Source organism: Pelecanus crispus, chromosome 18 (assembly GCF_030463565.1).
Source record: "Pelecanus crispus isolate bPelCri1 chromosome 18, bPelCri1.pri, whole genome shotgun sequence".
In the NCBI taxonomy this organism is placed as follows: Eukaryota; Metazoa; Chordata; class Aves; order Pelecaniformes; family Pelecanidae; genus Pelecanus; species Pelecanus crispus.
In genome coordinates this window covers 2,434,868-2,454,799 of record NC_134660.1, presented here as the reverse complement: position 1 = coordinate 2,454,799, position 19,932 = coordinate 2,434,868, and the positions used below count along the sequence as shown (strand labels likewise).

Below are 19,932 nucleotides of genomic sequence, written 5' to 3'. Positions count from 1 at the left end.
CAGGACAAACTTCCTTTTTTCATTGAATTACTTTACTTCGTGTGAACACTTCCTTTTAGGCACCATTTTTACAGTCTAAGTGGTCCCTGAGTACAGAAAATGTAGGGGTGTGTGACTGATGATTGCAATTGTTCAAGAATGAGCATAGGATTCCCGAATTGGTAGCTAAAAATGAACAGGACATCACAGAACCAGTAAGGCTTTCATAGCTGCTCTTTGGTTTTCCAATTTCTGTTTATTAGCAAGATCTTGCTCCATACTTTTTGACTCGAGGCCTCGTACAAATCTGGCAGGTCACTTCGTTGTTAGGACTGTAAGTTCCGGGATCGCAAACCACTGTGAAGAGAACACAGTCAGCGTTTCAGCCAGCTCCCCTCTGCCCCAGCCAGGGCTGGGACCATCTGACAGCTCCACGTGCCTTCCTGATGCTGTAAGTGAGACCTCGTCCTTCCCAGGCTCGCTGAGCCTGCCTCTCGCTAAATACCACAAACTCCAGAACTAGCAGTAGGTGCTGCTGGCAAAAGATCTCTTAAAACAGCTGAGTGTTTTCTAGCAGCACTACCGTTAATGTAATTGTTTCTTATTTGCGCCATATCCTGAGCATAGTCACTTACTGGTGACCTGGAAGAAAAAAAAAAACCACCCCACACTTCACTGCTTCCACTTACTCTGTCTGGAAATACAGTTACACCTACGAGCGCACTAACAAACACTGCCAGCTTGTTTTCAGTTCCTACCAGTGTTTTTTTTAAATCTGTGATGTGAATGTCTTTCCACAAGATGAATGGAAACGCCGTTACTTTTGACACTGATATTTAGAAAACGCTCTTCAGAGAAACCTGCGATCGGAGCTAATAAGCTATAGTTAAATCAATGTATTTTATATTTACCACAGCAACTAGCGCAGTTCTTGTGGGTGATATTGTTTTTCCCAAAACCTGGTCGGCAACTGTCAATGTGAGTAACTGAGAAACTGTTGTCCACGTAGTGTATTATAGGAACAGTTTGAAACTCATGCTTCAAAGCGTATGTCTGTTTATTGAAAAACTCTCCAATCCGATCTCTTGCCTAAAATTCAGAAACATTGGAAGAACAAAAAAATAGTCAGTTGTGTTTTCTTGATTTAAAAATATCAGTAAATACTTTTTAGTCCTGATTTCCCAACCCGTGCTGACCTGTCACCTTAACTGGGAGTCTCTGGCTGCAGGGGGCCTGGGATCAGACCCAGTACGTGATCTGATCACATGTTTTAGCGTTAAGAAGCCAGAGAGAACAGAGTTTTAGAAATCAGCTATGGTAGATTTACTTTAAATTGTATTTAACTTATCAAATCATAAATCAAATACTTAGTTTAGAGAGCTGGAAGTTCAGTATACAAATATAAATACTACTGTTTATAATTCTTTATTCTTAGAAGTAAAAATAAAGGAAATAATGAACCTTTTTTTTAAACTGCTTGGATCAATTTGACTTCTAAAACTAGTTTTCCATCCTGAACTGAATTATTTGAAATCCATGAATTATCATTTACAATGATATTAATCCCATAAAATCTGGGTGAGGCTGGATTACTACCAGTCAAATCTGTAGAAGCTAAGGCAGAGATTTGTGTTAAATACAGAGAGAAGACACAAGGGTGGCTGACACAGAACCTCTTGAACTCTCATGTTTGTCACATCTTCACAGTCATAAGGAACCTGGTGGCAAACTTCTTCCCATCCTGGTGCAAAAGGATTTACTATGGGTGGGGGACAAAAAAAGATACATGTGCATGTGCTGAAGAAAATATTACAGTGAACTCAAATACCTCAAGCAGGTATCTCTAGGTTCTTTTCAGAAAACATCAACAAATAAAATGCATTACTGCTTTTAGCATCTTATGGTGCTTACTTCATCCTATTGTACCCTCTTAATTTTGCCTCTAATTTGTAAAGAACTCTGAGATTTTTTTTCCCCCTTTTCCTTTCACCTATCACTGTCTGCAGTCAAGATCATGTTTTGCAACAGTTTTTTTGATGGGGTGCATTTGAATGTTGAAAAATGAGTGACTGATAAAAGGGGGGTGAAAACAGATTTGGTCCTGATGGCTTCTATCTGGTTACTTAAATGGCTTTGTTCCAGCAAGAGTCAGAGGTCAACCAATAAAACACTGGGAGGGGAAAAACTGCTAAGCTGACAGGAAGAATGGACCTAAATTCTCACACAGTACCCTCAGGTTACAGAAAGGGATGAAGTTTTACGTAAATTTAAAACCTTTGGGTCCTCAGTTTGTTCTGAATGCTTTACGACTTTACTAAGGGGAAAATGGCCACAAAACTCTTCTGTAACCTGTTGGATGGTCCCTCTTGGCACATGATGAGAACAGATACAGGAGAGAACATGGACAAAGCATTAATGAATAACTTCCTTTCCTCAGTGATAAAACATCTATAAATTAGGGCAGCCATCGGGGTTGATTTAACCTGTTTTGCAAGGCAGTACAGCCACATCAGTATTACAATAAGAGAACTGTGAGGCTCTTGCTTTTAACCTCTGTGCAGTTTCCTAGAAACAAGCAAAACCACAGAGGTCACAGACTTATTAAAAATCAAATAATGGAAAACAACTATGACCATTTTCCTTTTTTAAAAAAAAAAAAGTCATGGTATCTTACCAGCTATCTCCTTTCAACAATCCTTCCAAACTGCACACCTTGAAAAATAACATTTCTCACTAAGGTTGTAAGAAGTACAATACTACAAATTCAACATATAAACTGCATTTTAGCTCCATCTGTGGGCTAGTAACAAAAAATACAGGGACTCCAAAAGAAAGCAGGGAAACAACTTCTGAAGGTATACTTGGCTTTAATGTATTTCAGAGGTTGTTTACAGTACTCTCAGGTTGTTTATAAAAATAAATGATCCCTCCCAAAGAAACACTGAAATCTGTTACCTTGAAAACTAACAAACAGTTCATGCAGGAGGCCTTGTTTTGGTATCTTGACAGAATGGCATTTGTAGGATGCCTCTATGATGTGACATGTCAGATCAGAGATGATGTTATTCAAGATTTTCTTTAGTTCCTCAAAGAACTGGCCGTTAGCTGCTAGCTTGCATTCCCTTGTCGTAAAACGAACAAATACCTGATATGCATGGTCAGCTTCCCTGTATGCTTTAAGAAAATAGTTTGTGAGTTCTGCTGTGTAATCACAGATTGAATCTTATACAGAACCTTATCGTCTGTATCAGTGTACTTTGTATCTGAAATATGGGCTCTTACTCAAAAGTAAACAAATAAATAAAGCTTACTCATTAACCATAACAGAACAAATTTGTCCTTGCCAGAGCTGACTCAAATAGCAAGAGATGTTTTAGTTCGAAATGTGCAAGAATTTATGTGCTTGTGTTAGGAGGCTCTGCTCCCAAATATTAACAGAAAAAAAAGGGGGCAAATGGAATAACACCGAACTGGCACATCTGCAAAGTTGTGCAACTGAAATGGATTTGGATTATGCAAAAACATTCTATGCAATTATGGTGGAGGAGTGAAGGGGTGTTAAAATTATTTTAAAAGTTAGTGTTTCTCAAGCATTTTTGGAAATGTTTCTTTTGTGGGTGGGGAGGTGATGTCGGTGAGCAGTGGTGACAAATGCTGGAAGAAGGCTCGAGTGCGCTGCGAGCAGTTGGGGTGGAGGGCTCGTTCTGTGTCAGCGAATGTTTGGTTCGGTAATCTCTCTGGCGGGAGACTGCACTCAGACACGAGCTTCCTTTTCCGATCTTGGATATCACTGGAATTACTGTAGCTCACTTTGTTCTTATTAAGGGTAGAGATTATTTCATTCTTTGAGTTGCTGTATATTCTTGGTAGCAGTTATTTAAAACTTTTTCCAGAACTAGGAGGGGGGCGCGTGTGTGTATAAATACAAAAAAAAATTCTATTCTGGGAGAAAATATTAACTAATTATTTCTTTTTATCAAGCCTTGCAATGAACATGCACTTCACAAACCCACCAAATTACAAAGGCTACGTGCATTAGCTTACTCGTAAGTTAGCAATCCTACCGTACAGCATGAATTTATATGCCTCAAACATTTCTCTTTCTTCTTGTGTCGTAGTTTCTATGATTTTGTGAGCAAGAGTGCAAGTGTAGGCCCCAGACATAGACTCCTTAAAACCCATCACCATCAGCTTTCCTGTTTCTGTGAGATTCACATACATTTGCCCTAGAATAGAAACAGGAAATACTTGATTACTGGAAATGTTTGGTTTCTGATGCTCTGCTCACTTAGAACATTTGAAGATGAGATCTTGCTCTTGTACATAATGACACTGATTCGTGTTAGTCTGAAAGGGTTTAAAATTTATGGCCTTTAGGACTTATTGCAAGTTTCCTTCGATCTCAAGCGTTTGAGTATTTTCGAGAGAGAGAAGAGAAACACAGCCTAATGTCAGAGCTCGTGGAAAAGTTTAACAAAGCACCAAGTGACTATTTGGACCCACCATCCTATTGCGGGGTGGCATCAATAGAAACAAGGAAAATATGTGATTTCACATAATCTACTTAGCCATTTGTGGCTGACTTTTTCCCTTGTAAATAGAAAACAGAAACTATTTCTTTATTTCAGCATATTTTCCTGATTGCCTCCCTGCCCCCTGAGGCAGAGGCTGTTTCTAAGTTTGTGAAAAAGCATGGTAAAAAGCCTGTTCTGTTAGTGACTGGGCAAAAATGGCTAAGGCAGGCAGAGTGGAAATCCTTTGTAGTCCAAAGTGACTAACCTTCTAAACTTCTTCCATCTGGACCAATCCACAAATACTTGGGATCTATTACTTCTTCTTGAGACCGAGCCAAATCCATACATACTAGAAACGGGCTATTTGTAAACACCTTAACATACACGCTTACTGCAATACAAGACAATAAGGTAAACGATGTGAAATGCTTATATTGAACGAAATCACCAAAATACTAATTTCAAAAATATATTTAATGTAATGCTAAGTTTAGTTTTCATGTTTGGACTTGAAAAGTGTAAGGTTACTCTTTTATCTCCATTTGCTCTTATTAATATCGTGGAACTGTCCACAGCGTGGTTGGTGCTGACTGTACATAGGAGACACTCGAGTCCCACACAAATCGCACTGCAGGGTCACAAAAAGCACCGGATTTTGAGCCTTTTGCAGAGTGGGACCCTCATTTAGACGTTAAATTTTCAGAAGTGTTTATAGTAGCACCATGGGATAAATGGATTTCTAAACCCATCCTCCCTTGTTACTGTATGCTATCAGGATCGTACTCTGGAGTTGCCAGCACCGTGTTTAGCGAAGCTTGCTTGTGTCGCTTCCATGTGTAGTGTTGTCCACATAATGATCACTGTACTTAAAACTCCATTTTAAGTCTAGTAAGACCTAAATATATGTATGTAAAAAAGAGACAAGTTTACCTTCATGTTTGATATTGCCATAAACATAATTCTTTTCTATTACGTCAACAGAATGTTGCTCTTCCTTAGGTACAGCTCTCACTGTAGGGAAAAGGACTTATAATGTTACAGAGAAATCTAAACGTGTGATTGCAAAGCTTTTATTTTGTCCTAGGGAGTTTCTGTCTCTTGCCTTACTTTTTCTTTCTCCCCACACCCTTTCCTTAAAAACAAAGGCTCCCTTGTTGCTGTTGCTTGCCAGTTTTTGTTGCTTTAGTGCCCAGGTTGCAAATCTGACTTCATACAGTGGGTTCCAACCTAGCTGAGCCTTTCTCTTTCCAAAAACACAGTAAAATATTTTTAATATCTAACTGGAAAGCTAAGGGATGATGACCGTGGGAAGGTCTTCAAGCATCTGTGAGCCTTTGCCTTTTGGGAAACAACGGGCAGATGTCTAGGCATGAGGGTTTCTGTTGCGAGAGCCCATGGGAGATGTGAAAATCGTTGGAATTTGTGCTGGCTTTTTCAGGCCACGGTGGCAGACTAGGATAGACCTGCCTGAGCGCTGCCGTCGGGGGCTCGGGTCAAGAGGGGGAAGGGCGCTGCTGGGATCCACACCTTCCCACCTAACAGGGGCTTTGCGGCCATCTGCTGACGGGAGGCCCCGCAGAGCACAACCGCTCTCCGCAGGCGGCTGAGGTGCCCCCCGCAGCCGCCCCTCCGAGGAGCCCAGGCCGAGGGGCGCCTCATGGCCACGGGCCCTCCCTCGGTACCTCCACTCGGGGCACCCAAGCCTCCCGCTACCACCGCCACTGCCATTGCCACCGCCACCATCGCCGCCGCCATTATCATCCTTCCCCCCCTCCCCCCCCCCCCGCCTCCCCCGCGCCAACGGCCGCCGCGCGGCGCCAACCGCCCTGCGCGAGGCGAGGCGGGGGGGCGCTAACGGCCCTGGCGCGCGCCCGGCGCTTCCCGCCCTTTTCCTCCCCTCAGCGCCGCCGGGGGCCGGCGAGGCGGGGGCGGGCGGCGTCCCCTTGCCTCACCGCAGCGCTTCGGGCAGGAAGGGGGGTCCCCAGCTCCTCACTCGGCCGCCGCTCTTCTTCCCCACCCACACCCTCTGCTTTTTAAAAAAAAAATTTTTTTTTCTTTTTTTCCTTTCTTTTTTTATTCACAGGCCTGCAAGGTCTGCAGGCCGCTTGGCTAGTGCGGGATGGCCCCGCTCCCTGAGTGCCCGCCATCCCCTCCCCGGGCCTCCTGCGCTGTCGCGCCTCAGCCCCGCGCTTGAGAAACCACCGCGTCGCTCTTCCACGCTGCCAGCGAAATTTATTTTTGACTCTTAAGGTGGTGTTTCCAGCTGTGTGGGCAAGGATAGGAAACTACGAGGGGGTGGAGGAGGGAATAGGTTCAGGCATGGGCTGTGGTCTGTCTGCTCGGTGCGCGGAACCTGCCCTGTAACCGCAGGGCTGGCGTCTCCCAGCTCCATGTTTCGAGTACCGAGGGCTTCGGTAAGAAGCTTTGCAAGCTTTGCATGCCAGGGCGTTCTTCAGCTGCAGGTTTCTGGAGCAAATCATTATGGGACGGGTACCTTCAGCTTAAAACCAAAAAACATTCCCGCCGCTTGCTGTGAGAAAGACTGAGAAAATACAAGCTGGGCATATCCTGTTGGCTCGAAAATAAAGCCGAACACCACATTATTACTTCAGGTACTCCGTGGTTTTTTTTCTCAAGTCAGTGAGATGTTTTGGAAGACTTGCTTATGACTTTTAAACTCTTAAAAGTAGAAATACTTTGTTTCTAGAGTAAGCGTTATAAAAAATACTCAGGAAACGCAGCTGAGCAGGGAGAGGAGGGTACTTGCATTTGACCACACTGCACACCATGAGGCACTCGAGATCAGGAACTGTGGCCAAGCCTCTGGTAATTAGCTAAATCATACTTGTCCTGCAGCCCCAGACCATGCCAGTGTCCAAACCTGATGTAAAAGTATTTGCATAACAAATATGGAAACAGCCAACACAGGAATTAGTTATTTTCATAGATAGCTGTAAAAGTTTTAATTCAACGGTTCCATGTAAAAAAGCACTTAAGTTAGGAGTTTTCTTCAATAAAGCATGCAAAAAAAAAAAGTGTGAAAAAGAAGGCAACAAATTATTGATGGAAACTACTTTTACTCAAGCCTGGTGGTATTTTAAAGTAGTGTCCCTCTCATTTCATGTCTTGCAAAACTCCTTGCCCTACTAAACGTGTGCAGTGCCTCAGTATTTCACTTCTCTCTCTTTGCAGGGAAGCGGCCACACTTTCTTCTTCGTAGACCAAGATATTAACTCTCAAGTGGTTGGTTAAGGTATAAGAACTATGTCAGGGTTTTCATTTTTAATTTCCTTGAGCTGCTGAGCAGTTCATAGTTAGGACCACCTCAAAAGATCCAGCGTTCCCATGTGTTGAATGTTTTCAGTTTTACTCAAAGTTAACATTTCGCGCTTACGTTGTATAGGCAAAATGATTCAGTTTTTAACGTGTCTGCTATAAACTAGTCATATTTCAGTCTGAACATCCTTTGTTCCTAAGGATGTTTATACCCTATCGTCATGTAACTGTCCTACACAGCCCATCGGTCCCCAGCATGTTAATGATTACAAAATAGTATCTTTACTATAAAGCTTTGTCTGCAGTTTCAAATCTTTACAAACTTAGGCTCCTGGTCTGTGTCTTTAGTCAAGTGACTCATTCCTTTTCCAGTCGATGAGATTTCTAAGTTACAGAGTGATAAATTGTCATTACAGATTTGTAAACTCGGGGGGGGGGGGGGGGGGGGGGCGGGGAGCTGGTTATCTTTAAAAACAGGGTAATGGGTGTGGGGGGGGGAAGGATTTGATAGGACAAAATGTGAAGTAATGTATTTATGAATTACTAGGTATTTTTTGCTAACAGCTAGATGCTCTGTCAGTAGGAAATGACAGAAGAGGAAAAAAAAAATCTATTGTAAACTTGTTGATCATGGTGTGCGTAGGTATTTGGTCATTAAAAAGGCAAATATTTTTATCCTAAGAAATAAGTAGAGCTATTTCCAGGAGCACAGGGTCACGTGAATGACCTGGGCAAGGCTCTGGAGAGATGTTACCTGGGTGCAGAACTCAAGTTTTGTCTCTAATCTTTAAGGGGGGTGACCTAAAGCAGGGATAACGCAAAGGAGGGCTGCGATGAACATAGTGGAGGGGTTTTTTTATAGGCTGGCAAACCCAGGCTCTTGATTTCTGCCCTTGAAATAAAAGCAGAGAGAAGGCATGGTTGAGTGTCTGACGGTGAATGTGAGGGAAAGTGAAGATTTAAATTAGAGAACAAATCTGGCAGTAAGAGAAAATGGCTGTGAGTAATCCTGGGGTGGAAAACCGAAGGAGGTTTCTGATCATCACAGCAGTAGAGTCCAGGGCTTCCTCAAAGTTCGTAGGAGCAAGAAACCTTCCGAATTATTAAATGAGCATAGCTGGTCCTGGAAGGGGAATACAGAGATTGTCTGGAAGAGCAGAGAATTGGGCTTGATGATCCCAGATATCTTTTTTTTAACATTGTATTTCCAGAATATCTTTTCAAGTGATGGAAAAACATCAATTTAAGCAGCAGTCACTGACAGAACACATCAAGTAAGTAGAACAATCCTGTTTCTGTGTTGTCTTGTTATCATGCACCCGAGCTATGGTAATCTGCACTCGCTGTCTTTTGGTTTTATGTCCAAGCGATCAGGTCAGATCAGTTTTGTTTGCCACCTGGTTCATTTGTAGGTTCTCAGCTGCATGAGTATTATTCCTGATTTCTGGACTCCTTTGTGGAAAACATGTAGTAAAGAACCAAAATCCATTAGGCCTTCATCAATCTTACCCCAAAACATTCATTTCTCAGTATTAAAATATAGCTGAGTTGCAGGGCCAAAAAAAACCCCAAACCCCAACTCAACCCAAAAGCACAATGTGATGAAATAAATATAAAACTGTAATAAGCCGATGTAGCAATAACCCCAAAGGTCCAGAAGTGCACTGAGCTTTCCATCTACAGCATCTTGGCTTTGTTTTACTCTTTCTCTCTCTGGCTTATCAGCGTTCAAAGCTGCAACTGTGAACTCTGTGCTGATGTCGAAGCACGCCAGGTAAGGGCTGTTCTGCGCTGATGTTCTGTGCTGATCTGAGATCTAGGCCAGCTATTATCTTTTTTAGGCCTTTTCTTGGTAAACAGCTCTGGGCTTCGGGTGAAGCAAAAAGCCGTGACTAGTGCTTAGCTTGCACGTAAAGTCAAGACGGCATTGGTCTGGCCACGTTCACGCTTTCTTGTGAATCGTAGAAGGGTTTGGGTCGGAAGGGACCCGTAAAGGTCATCTGGTGCCACCTCCTGCCGTGGGCAGGGACATCCTGCGCTAGGTCAGGTTGCTCAAAGCCCCGTCCAAGCCCTGTGTAGAGTGAGCCTCTTTTCAGACTTCTGTCTTAAACATACAAAAAAGGCCGTTTAGCAATCCCCCGAGGACTATGAGCAAAATTAATCTTTGCTTTATTAAACAACTTTGTAGCTTGATTTTCTTTTAAGTAGCAATGCTATTTCATTAAGAAAAAGCTGCTAACTTAACATAAGTTGTATTTTACTCTTATCTGTCATCTAACTTTAATGTACAGTCCGAGGAGTGCGACCCGTTAATGAATGATGCAAAGAAAGCAGTGTTTGTTTAACAGTTGAGGCTGCCTCACCATGTTTACGTGATGTGTAAACAGAGCCAGGACAAACTGCACATAAAGGAAATTAAGTATGTAGAAAAGAAATTAACTTTCGCATGTGCGTGGGCATCGCGGCGCACAACTGCCACACCAGTTCTAATAAAGGCTTAGACCGCTTGGCTCTGCAGCGTAAAATAAAATGAGTCGGAAGTCTGCCAATGCAAAATAGCTCTGTGTCGCCCTGCTAAATTCTCCATATGAATAGCTACTGTCCCTTGAGTGACCTAACCCAAGTCATCACAAACGGCTTTCCCGCGCTATTTTGGGTGTTAGTGCTTGCTGCAGGCATTCAAGATGAAGGGCTCCCTAAATGCTAAGCAGTGGTTTTGGCCGGCTGTCCATAACGGGTTGCGGATCCATTTTTCTTGCTGGCGAGCCTCTCGCGGAAGGGGCTGTCAAATGGCTTCCCGCCTGGCAGTGCCGAGGGAGCTGGGGGGAATCGGAGCAGGCCGCTTGCGAGCGGAGATGTGGGTCGGAGGGAAGTGTTGAGCTAGCTCGCGGTGCGGGGGGCGGCTGGGGATCTGTGCCATCGCCCGGCTGCCTTGGCCCCGAAGCTGGCAGCGTGTCTAAGCCCTCGGGCTAGCGTTACTCTGGTTTATGGCTCCTGGAGCTGCTCCCCTCACCCCCGCTCCTGGCAGTGTGCCTGCCTAAGGACCTGCTGTGGCTTCTTCACCCGTGGAGCCACCTCTGATGGTGGAGAAAGGGCTCATCTCCCATGGAGAGGGACATTTTCTCTAAAGCAGAGGGGTTCCCAGTGCTTTGTCTTGGCCCCTTAGCATCTCGGGGGTGCTCCCGGGGGTTCACGGTCTGCCCGTGCCCTCTTTCAGCCTGGTGTGCGTGGGCCTCGGGGCTCCTGCCGCAGCGTGGCCTGGCCCCCAGCCTTCACCCGGCTGCCGGGGGAGAGTGCGGTGCTCGGGCTGCCCTCAGCCTCCTGTCGTGGTTTAGCCCCAGGCAGCAGCTCGGCCGCTTGCTCATTCCCCCTGCCCCGATGGCATGGGGGAGAGAATTGGAGGAGTAAGAGTGAGAAACACTCCTGGGGTGAGATAAGAACAGTTTAATAATTGAAATAAAGTAAAATAGTAATGATAATAGTAACAATAAAATAATAATAATAATAATATACAAAGCAAGTGATGCACAATGCAATTGCTCACCACCTGCCGACCGATACCCAGACAGTTCCTGAGCAGCGATCGCTGCTCCCCGGCCAACCCCCCCAGTTTCTATACTGGGCATGATGCCATATGGTATGGAATGGCCCTTGGGGCAGTTTGGATCAACTATTCTGGCTGTGCCCCTGGCAGAGCATGGGAAGCTGAAAAGTCCTTGACTGGCATGAGCAGTACTTAACACGCTGATGTTTCAGTTGTTGCTATCAGCATTCTTCTCCTACTAAATCCAAAATGCAGCACTGTGCCTGCTACTAGGAAGAAAATTAACTCTATCCCAGCCGAAACCAGGACACCTCCCCTCCTGGAGATGCCCCGATGCCCTTTGCCCTGCGACAACGGCCGGGGTCTCCCTCAGCCCCCCCCCAAAAAAACCCCACCCCACGCTTCGCCCTCACCCCCCCCCGTGCCCCGCCGAGCAGCCGTGGCTCAGCACCGGCTCCGCCTCGGGCAAAGCGGCCGGGGCTGGGAGCGGGGCGGCTCCGCCGGCCGCCGCCCGGCGCCGCTCTCCGCCCGCCGAGCGCGGCCGGGCCGGGCCGGATGTCGCGGTGCCCGCGGGAGGCGAGGCCGGTTCGCTCCCGCCGCCCGCGCTGACAGTCCCCGAGCCCGGGCGGGCAGGTGGAGCCGGGAGCCGCGGCCGGAGCATGGAAGGTGAGAAACGACCCCGCTTTTCCCCGGGCGCGGGGGGCTGCCGCTCCCCCGCCCTCCCCGCCGACCCCCCCGGGGCGCTGGCACCGTGCTCCGCCTCCCGTTCGCTTCCAAGCGGCTTCTTCAGCGCTTTCTGCAGAGAGATCGCAGCTCTGGAGGAGAAATCTAATCGCGTCTTGCAATTAAACAGGAAACGAGCGGGGCTTTTTTTTTTTTTTTTTTAACCCCCCCCCCCCCCCCCCCCCCCGGTTTAATTTCAGAAACATCACAACACGTATGATAAAGTTGGGTTTTAGAGCCGGCTTTATCCACCGTTCATACTCTAGGGCTTAACGAATTAAAAGGCGTCTTGGTTTCTTTTCGCTTGTAAAACTTTCAAAGCCAGCAAAAAAAAAAAAAAAAGCCAAACCAACCAACAAGTTGCGTGTTGATCTCGGGCTGCAGCGTAATCCGCTTTTGAAGAAAAGCAAAATTACCAGTGCTTTTAACAAGCCTGGCAAAGAAGCGTTGCGAAGCATCACTTGATTTATTAGTTCAGAGGTGGATGTTCTGACCGGGCTGTTTCAACTCATCGTTTTAAGGGCTTGAGTTTAGAGTCCGCTGTGTCTCAGTGACTTGAGGTTTTTGGTTATTTTATGTTAGATGCAGTTGTCTATTTAAAAAAACCCTATCTTTTCCTTTGCTAAAGGTTTTTCCAATGTTTGTATTTAAATATTTGCTCTCACAGAATCTGACTTAATTGAGACTATCGCTCCTTGCGAGGTGTACCTAATGTTTTGAAAGAAGGGGTCTGGTGGTAGTTTGGCACTTAAAACGCAGCCTCATTTTCTTGATCAAGTCAGGACGACTGTCTGTCTGTCTCTTGTGGGAGAAGACGGCTCTTTCGGCGTGTCAGTAATTTTAGTCTCTGATTAGAAAATAAGCACGTTTCTGCCACTACAGCTGAGATTATCTGAGAAGTCTCTTTTTTGTGTTCCTATTTCTTGTACGCTTCAAGTCAACGTGCAAATAATCCTTCAGGTTTTAGTTCTGTTTGTGGGGATTATGAGGATCAGTTAATGTGCCTGAGCTTGTTATGTTGGGGATGAAGTTAATGTAAAAGACAGCGATATACTGTATTATCTCTGGATACTGTAACTGCTACGTGTCTCTGTTTTCACGGGTCTTGGGAAAATCTCAGTTCTACTGGACTTGATGGGAAATTTGCTGTTGAGGACAAAGGGGTAACGCTTCTGTCCTCGATTTTCTGTGCTCAGCGTGAGGAGGCTCAGTACGGTCGCTGACCGGGAAATGGGCGCTGGCAAGAGTAGGTGTTTGAGACCTGGGTCTAGGAAGCCAAAGTCTGCAGTCTGCTGCGCTGTATCCCTTCACGACTGGTTTACTTTTGCAAAGATCACAAGAACTGACCTCGTGTCATTTCCATTTGCTGCACTGGGGTGAACACCTTGAGTTACTAGAAGATATTCTGCTGTTTTCAGAAGGTCATATGCTACAATATGAGAAAAATTTTATCTTCAGTTACACGTTGCTGATGAGGATTTCTTCCCAAAATGACATGTGCACTTAAAATGCCTGTGTCATTTCAAACATTACATGGCGCTTAAGACCAGCAAAGTATTACCTGTTATTAAAAGAGCAAAGAGTTTATTTGGTCCAGGTGCCTTCTTCAGAAAGCTGCTGAGACTGTAAATACTGCAGAAGGCCATTCAGTGGGGAAATTAGATAGGCTTTCTCTCTTTAATAGTACAACGCGGGCTGGAGGTGGAAAAACATGCTGGGGTGAAAGAGGTTGACTGCTGTACGCAGCAAAGGCGCTGGCTCCGCTGCGAGCGTTTAGGGATAAGGCTGTGGGAGTCTACCTGCAGGGTGGTGGCCAAGATCGGTGTGGTTTTTATTTTGGCGTGCTCGTGCCTCTCAAGACGGCGCAAAGACAAGGAAACGAGTTGTGTTTGTTCCATATGCTGTGCTAGAAGGACTAAGAGCATATGGGATTTAAAAAGATGTCCGCTTCACGACGTTGTTGGGTTGAAAAATGCAGCTGGCAGTAAAAAGGCAATGTTCTGGTTTTCACTTTGGAGGCAAACAGGTAAGACTATAATAATTCAAGACATACCTCCCGTTCTGTTCCCTACAGCTGTGTTTGTGTTAAAGGATATTAGTGGAATAATTTATTTGAAATTTTTTATTATTATTATTTTTTAGTTAAAATACAGGTAGGCTGTTTTGTTGCTTCTATTAATTGGTCAAATACCAGGATAAAAAAATTAATACATAACTGTATTAAAAAAATGCCATTACACTTTTTTAGCAAGCTATTTGAATATTTTTGCTCACTTTGGCTATTGGCGCAGAACACAGGATGGCTAAGGATTGGTTTCAAGGGCACATGAATTTTACTTCTGCTTTGTAAATGAACCTCGTGCGTCAGCTGCAACACACACAAGACAAGCGTTCCATGCACCCTAGTCAGTGGATCTCTGTGAAGCTTGGGAAGACTAACGTGTTCTGTAAGTGATTTCCCGTGTTGTGCTTTCTGAACGTTAGGTAGAAATACGGTCTTATTTGTACAGAATTGGGGATGGAGGCTTCATGGACCTTCTCCTTCTAGCACACTTAGGTGACACAGTGAAGGATCTGGCTTAAAGTACTTGGGGAAAGAGACCTGAGGTTAAATATTAAGAGACCATTAAGGCTGTAAAAAGCTACTTGAGACTAATATCATAAAGAAACCAGGTACTGATGAGTGGATGTTGGAGGCTTGAAAGTGATACAAAGACTGGGATATTTCTCAACAGAAAAGAGAAACTTTACGTGGTGTGTCATTGTTCTTATCTCTTCAGAAGGATTGTACTGTCCAGCAGCCCATCATGGACAGGAACCTGTTATGCTCAACAAAATGTAAATAAATATGCGGAGATGATCTCAAAATTAGCTAGATGAGTGTCAGAGGACTGGTGGAACAGGTCCTGCTAGGCTGTCGCGGGTTCAGGCAGTACCGTTCTCTAGCAAGTTATCCTGTAGCTGCAGCTCCGAGGTGCTCAGGACAGAAGAGCTGACTTAGGGGTCTTGCTTGTGCAAGAAGAAGAACAATCGCAGAAGCTTGTGCTGATGTGATTTACCCAATAAGTTGTAGCAATGTATGCATCCTTAGTGGAGTGACTGCGCTCGGGAGATGTCCTGGGGAATGCAGTGGTTTCTAAAACTATATAGTTACACAGGAATAGAGGCAGAATTATCGTACTTGAAGCAGCCGCGTAGGGGCTCTAATTCTTCGTTTCAAGACGGGCTCTAAGTCTTCATTTCAAGACCTCCTGGCAACCCAGGGGAAGGCAGAATTGCTGCAGAGTTTCCAAGCCACACCTCCCCCCCGCAGCAGGCACCCTTTTTGCTTAATCCTGGGGCTCTGACCAGTTCAGTGCTTTATCACCCAAATGGGGCAACAGCACAGGATTCCTGAATGCAATTAAAATCGAATTCAAGTATTACAGAATAATGGGGATTTCATTGTCTTGCCCAGAGCTTAATTATTTGCACAATTACAAGGGTTTGTGTAATTTAAGTATCTACATTATTGCAATGTAAAATTAAAATGAATACTAGAGAGAATTTTGTTCACGTACCGTGTGTTTGCTGATGGTTCCCCACCATTATTCGCAGTATAAATTGGTCCGTTTGCTTCTTGTACCTCACTTTTCCTGGTATGCTAAAATGAAACAAAGACAAATTGAGAGCCGTAACTATGGAGTTTCTTGATCTTATTTATTTATTTTTAAAATACAGCTCTAGTAAATATTTGAACTTTTTGTTATTTAATTCCGTGACTATGACACAAGGCAACATTCTTAGCCCTAATAAAAGGCACTTAATGAAAAGCTTGCATTCATGCTCGATTTGCATGAAAGGATAGGAGCTCTGATTTAATTTTAGGATACACTTCATAAGTGCTAATAGCTTAACACCTTGTCTCCAGTCAGGAGTTACACCCTGAAGAGCTCTGGCCACTGCTGGGTGGCTTGAATTATTGCTAAGTCCATCCTTAAATGCATTGGGGCTTTTTTTGCTGCTCTTTGGTAATAGCTGGTTAAGAGTAATGGGAACTACATGCATAATGTAACTCTTAGACCCATTATTGAGAAATGGGAGCTGAATGCTTTCATTTAGGAGACAACAGAACCAAACATTTAAAAAAGATTTGCTGGATAGTTCTATTCTTGCCTTTTTTTCCCCCCTTCCCTGAGTTTGCCTTTATTTTGTTGGACGCAGCAGCCCATCCTCTATTCATGCAGTTTTTTGGATAGCCTCAACTGATACGAGGCTTCTTTGCCGTAGAGTTACCAGAGCTTTATATTTTGACGTTGCAGAGACCACAAAAATGTTCCATACGCAGTGGTGGTAAAGATAGATAATTATGGGGTAAATGTCACTAGTGGTTAACACCTCATGGCCACTGCATGTGTATTTCTGTTATGTAACTGCCAGGAATGAATTTTACGAGTCCTGGAGCTATTATTTTTTATGTTCGAAGATGAGAAAAGATTTTCTGGTATGTAAAAAAAAAAAAAAAAAAAAAAAAAGAGGAAAAAAGCTAGAGGAAAGAAGGGAGGAAGGAAGCAGGTTAGCTGTGACACTTAAGAAAATCAACCCTCATATCAATGAAATCTCAAGACAGCAAGGCATTGAGTAAAAACTTCTCTGGACAGGTCAGATCTGTGCCTCCAGTTAAACTCGCCAGCCTAAATTTGGGCACTGGAGTGGAAGATGTAAATACCTGCAGCTTATATTGTCTTCAGAGCAGTCTGCTGAGTGCTCAGCACTTTTGGAAACCAGGCCACATACGTAGTCCTCTAAAATTTTTTAAAAATTCCTGACATGTGATTCCGATCAGAATTTCTAAATGGGAAATAGACTTGCATCCCCATGAAAACCAAGTAGATCTTGTGAAGATAATAGGGTTTTCCCTTTGTATTGTAAAAGGAATGTAAAAATACCTTGTACTTTATGCTTCATAGAAATTCACTTCATATAGAGTTACTACTGCTGTGCTGTGCTCACAGGGTGCAAAATGAGATGTTAAATCAAAAGTGTAGGCTACTCTGTTCTATAATTTTTTCAAGTTAGAAAATAATACTTAATCCCTTTCCTGTGCACGTGACAGCACTCAAGATATGAAGAAGCTGTACAATGCAACATAACAATTATTTGATATTTATTTCTTTGAGAATTTTGCTTTCTCAATTTTGCTTTCAGTCAAGAAAACGGGAATTTATAAGACTATAACAACTGTGTCATGAATGGTTCTAAATATTAAGCAACTCAGACTGCTTTTCTATCTTTTGCAGATTCACAGGGAGGTATGGACCTCAGTAATTCTCAGGAACAGCCCATGGCTGCAGGTACTGTGCTGTTCAAGTTAAGTTCTTTCACCCTCTCTTGAAAATTTTGAATTTAAATGGAGAAAAATATATGAATTGCAGCTTGTTTAGATTCCCAGGACACTGAATAGCAAATAGTAGAGTCACAAATGCAAAGATGGGCATTAAAGGCAAAAAGTAAATTCTAGAATGGAAATAAAACTGTGGAAGTTCAATATAATATTGGAAAATGATACTAAAGGGGGAAAAAAAGGCTATATAGTAGGAAAGGAAATGTTTTCAGAAGAAAGCTGGAAGTTTTGATTAGGGAAGCAAGAATAATGTGATTCTTTTGGTTGACTGCATTTCTGAAAATATGAAAACAAACCTCCTGTGTGAGTTGGACAAATGTTTTACTTTCTTGTTAATCAAAAAATAAAACTCTTTTTTTTAGATCCAATGTAATATTTAGCTTGAGAAGGATTGGGTTTTTTACTCTCCAACTGTTAACAAGTTAAACAATTTTAACAGCAATTTCACAATGTTGCTGTGAACTTTAAAAATTCACAGGGTTGTTGAAAGAAAATGATGTCAGTTTTTTAAACAAGATACTGATCTGAAACTTAGAGAATATGCATAATACTGAGTTAGTTGGTATTATGGATTTTATGAAAGAGGCTTTGTTTGGAAAACTTCACCCAAATAAATTTCACTATAGTTAAAAATTTGGCTTGCTTTTGGAGAAGAGAGGCTTGGATTTCTGGGACGTACTGCTGCCACAGTGATCAACAGAAAACTTTCTGATAATGTTGATGCTTAAAAAGACGTACGTGAAATAAGCAGAGAAGTGCAACTGGGTTCAAAGAGGCTTCCAATTAAACGTGCTCGAGCAGTTTCCTGGCCTGGGGCCAGAATGATTAATATTTTGCCCAAACGAACAAAGTAGAGCTGTGATTCCTTTTCCATGCTCCGAAGCGCGTGCTTGCGTACCTGCTAGCAGCAGTTGTCAGAGCACCTGGGATACATAGAGCTGCATGTACTGGATTTTATTCCTGTTTTGTTGTCATTTAGAACAACCTCCAGAATAGTTAAATCTGAGCAAAAGCTCAAGACTTAAAGGCGTGTACTCTGTGCGAGAGAATGGATTTGCTTCCCAAAGTCATATACAAACAACCAAACTGCAATTAATGTATCTATAGGAAGAGCATTGTGGGCATTCTGAGCAATATTGGGAGTCTGCAGATACTTTGATGTAACCCCTGGAAATACTCTTGGTGCATAAAGTTAATTATCTGTGTGGTTTTTTTTTTTTTCCAGAAGGACAGGCGGTTTTGACAGACTGTAATCTGAACAAATCCCAGGAAATGGAAAGTATGGATAATGCGGAAGATATGAAGGAACACAATCGGTCTAATGAAGAAGCAGGAGGTAAAGTGGAGATTGAATTCTGAAAAATAGTAGTTATATTTTGTCTTTTTATTCATCTGATTATGCTATGAGAGTGATTAGAAAGTTTATTCTGGATCATGGCTCTGGTTTTCCTGCTTGTCTGTAAAAAGGAATAACAATACAATCAGTTTAGAGCGTTTCAACATGCTCTAAGGGAGGAGCAACTGTTTTCCATCAGGGAACCTCACGTGCATTTTATAAAGGTCACTTTTACAGGATCTATGAAATATGGATAGCGAGATAAAAAAGCGTGTGCATATGGTGAGCTCTTCTAATGTGTGTTGTAGCATACAAATTCTTAAAAGTAGTTTGCATATGACAAATGCGTGTGTTAGGACTGCACTTCTTATTAATGTTGTTAAGCTACTCTGATATCTGAAAGATAACTTGGCAACTTTTTTTTTTTTGAAAGAAAGGACAAGTTACCTCAAATTCATAGGACAACTCAGCCCTGTAAAATTTAAAACTGTAGCAGTAATCCTGTACTTTAAACTGTGGGTGAACAGAAGGCTGGTCAGTTTACCGTGTTTATTGTTTAATTTGAACAGCAAACCCTTCCTATACAACTCTGAAAGAAGACACAGGTATGAATAAAATATTAAACCAATATGTACTATTTTTTATTTAAGAGGTCCCACATAAATGCGTATTTCTGTGTATCTTTAAAAACTAGTAGGCCCTCTTCACTTAATAGAGAAAAGAGAAAAGCAGCAGCTCCTGGACTCAGCAATCTTCCAGGCCCTCAGAGTTCAGGATTTGTATCTGTGTATATGCCATAGATGTAGAGCAAGAGACTTTGAATTTCTTCCTCGATGCAGAAGCTCATAAACTGAAATCACAGCATTAATAAACATTCCTGCCAGTGAGCTGAGCGTGTTCATTTATGCCAGTTCTCAACCACAAACAGTGAAAAATGCTGCCTGGTAGAGGATGTGGTATACATATACTGGGGAAAAGACATACATTGTTTTACCAGTTTCATGTTGCCTTTCAAGTACTGCATGTCCATGGCAGTACAGCAGTGTCAAGACAAATTATGTCTGTGGCTTTGGTTAGCAGTTTTGAGGTAGTGTTTACGTATCGCATGAATCAAGCAAATCACTAAAGAATTATCTCTGTTCTGCTTGCCCTAGTAGCCTTGGTTGTTCCCTGTAAC

General features: G+C 43.2%; 2 protein-coding genes across 3 annotated transcripts in view; one reads left to right on the top strand and one right to left on the bottom strand.

The window, feature by feature from the left end:
* Positions 1–238: 238 nt before the first annotated feature.
* On the bottom strand, positions 239–6,248 carry ZPBP2 (zona pellucida binding protein 2). The gene is made up of 8 exons (XM_075723015.1): positions 6,176–6,248; positions 5,424–5,504; positions 4,759–4,884; positions 4,044–4,205; positions 2,935–3,153; positions 1,653–1,738; positions 891–1,068; positions 239–336 (listed from the first exon to the last, which is right to left on the bottom strand). The coding sequence occupies exons 1-8, from the start codon at positions 6,246–6,248 to the stop codon at positions 239–241; spliced, it is 1,023 nt and encodes a 340-aa protein (XP_075579130.1).
* Positions 6,249–11,945: 5,697 nt separating this feature from the next.
* The window catches only part of IKZF3 (IKAROS family zinc finger 3), a 34,859-nt gene continuing 26,872 nt past the window's right edge, over positions 11,946–19,932 (top strand). The window contains exons 1-3 of one of the 2 annotated variants that reach the window (XM_075722625.1): positions 11,946–11,979; positions 17,316–17,369; positions 18,645–18,755. In XM_075722625.1, the coding sequence (XP_075578740.1) occupies positions 11,973–11,979; positions 17,316–17,369; positions 18,645–18,755 (172 nt within the window). In that variant the 5' untranslated portion in view covers positions 11,946–11,972. Of the gene's footprint in view, positions 11,980–17,315; positions 17,370–18,644; positions 18,756–19,932 lie in introns of those variants that run through there. The other variant, XM_075722626.1, reaches the window with a different exon arrangement.

Bases quoted from the DNA above. Each gene is read 5' to 3' on its own strand.
- ZPBP2 (XM_075723015.1), bottom strand. From the start codon at position 6,248: ATGGCGGCGGCGATGGTGGCGGTGGCAATGGCAGTGGCGGTGGTAGCG. The intron at 3,154-4,043 runs GTAGGATTGCTA...ATTTTCTTAAAG, and splicing joins ATATAAATTCATGCTGTACG to CATACAGGGAAGCTGACCAT. The intron at 337-890 runs GTAAATATAAAA...TTCTCTTCACAG, and splicing joins GAACTGCGCTAGTTGCTGTG to TGGTTTGCGATCCCGGAACT.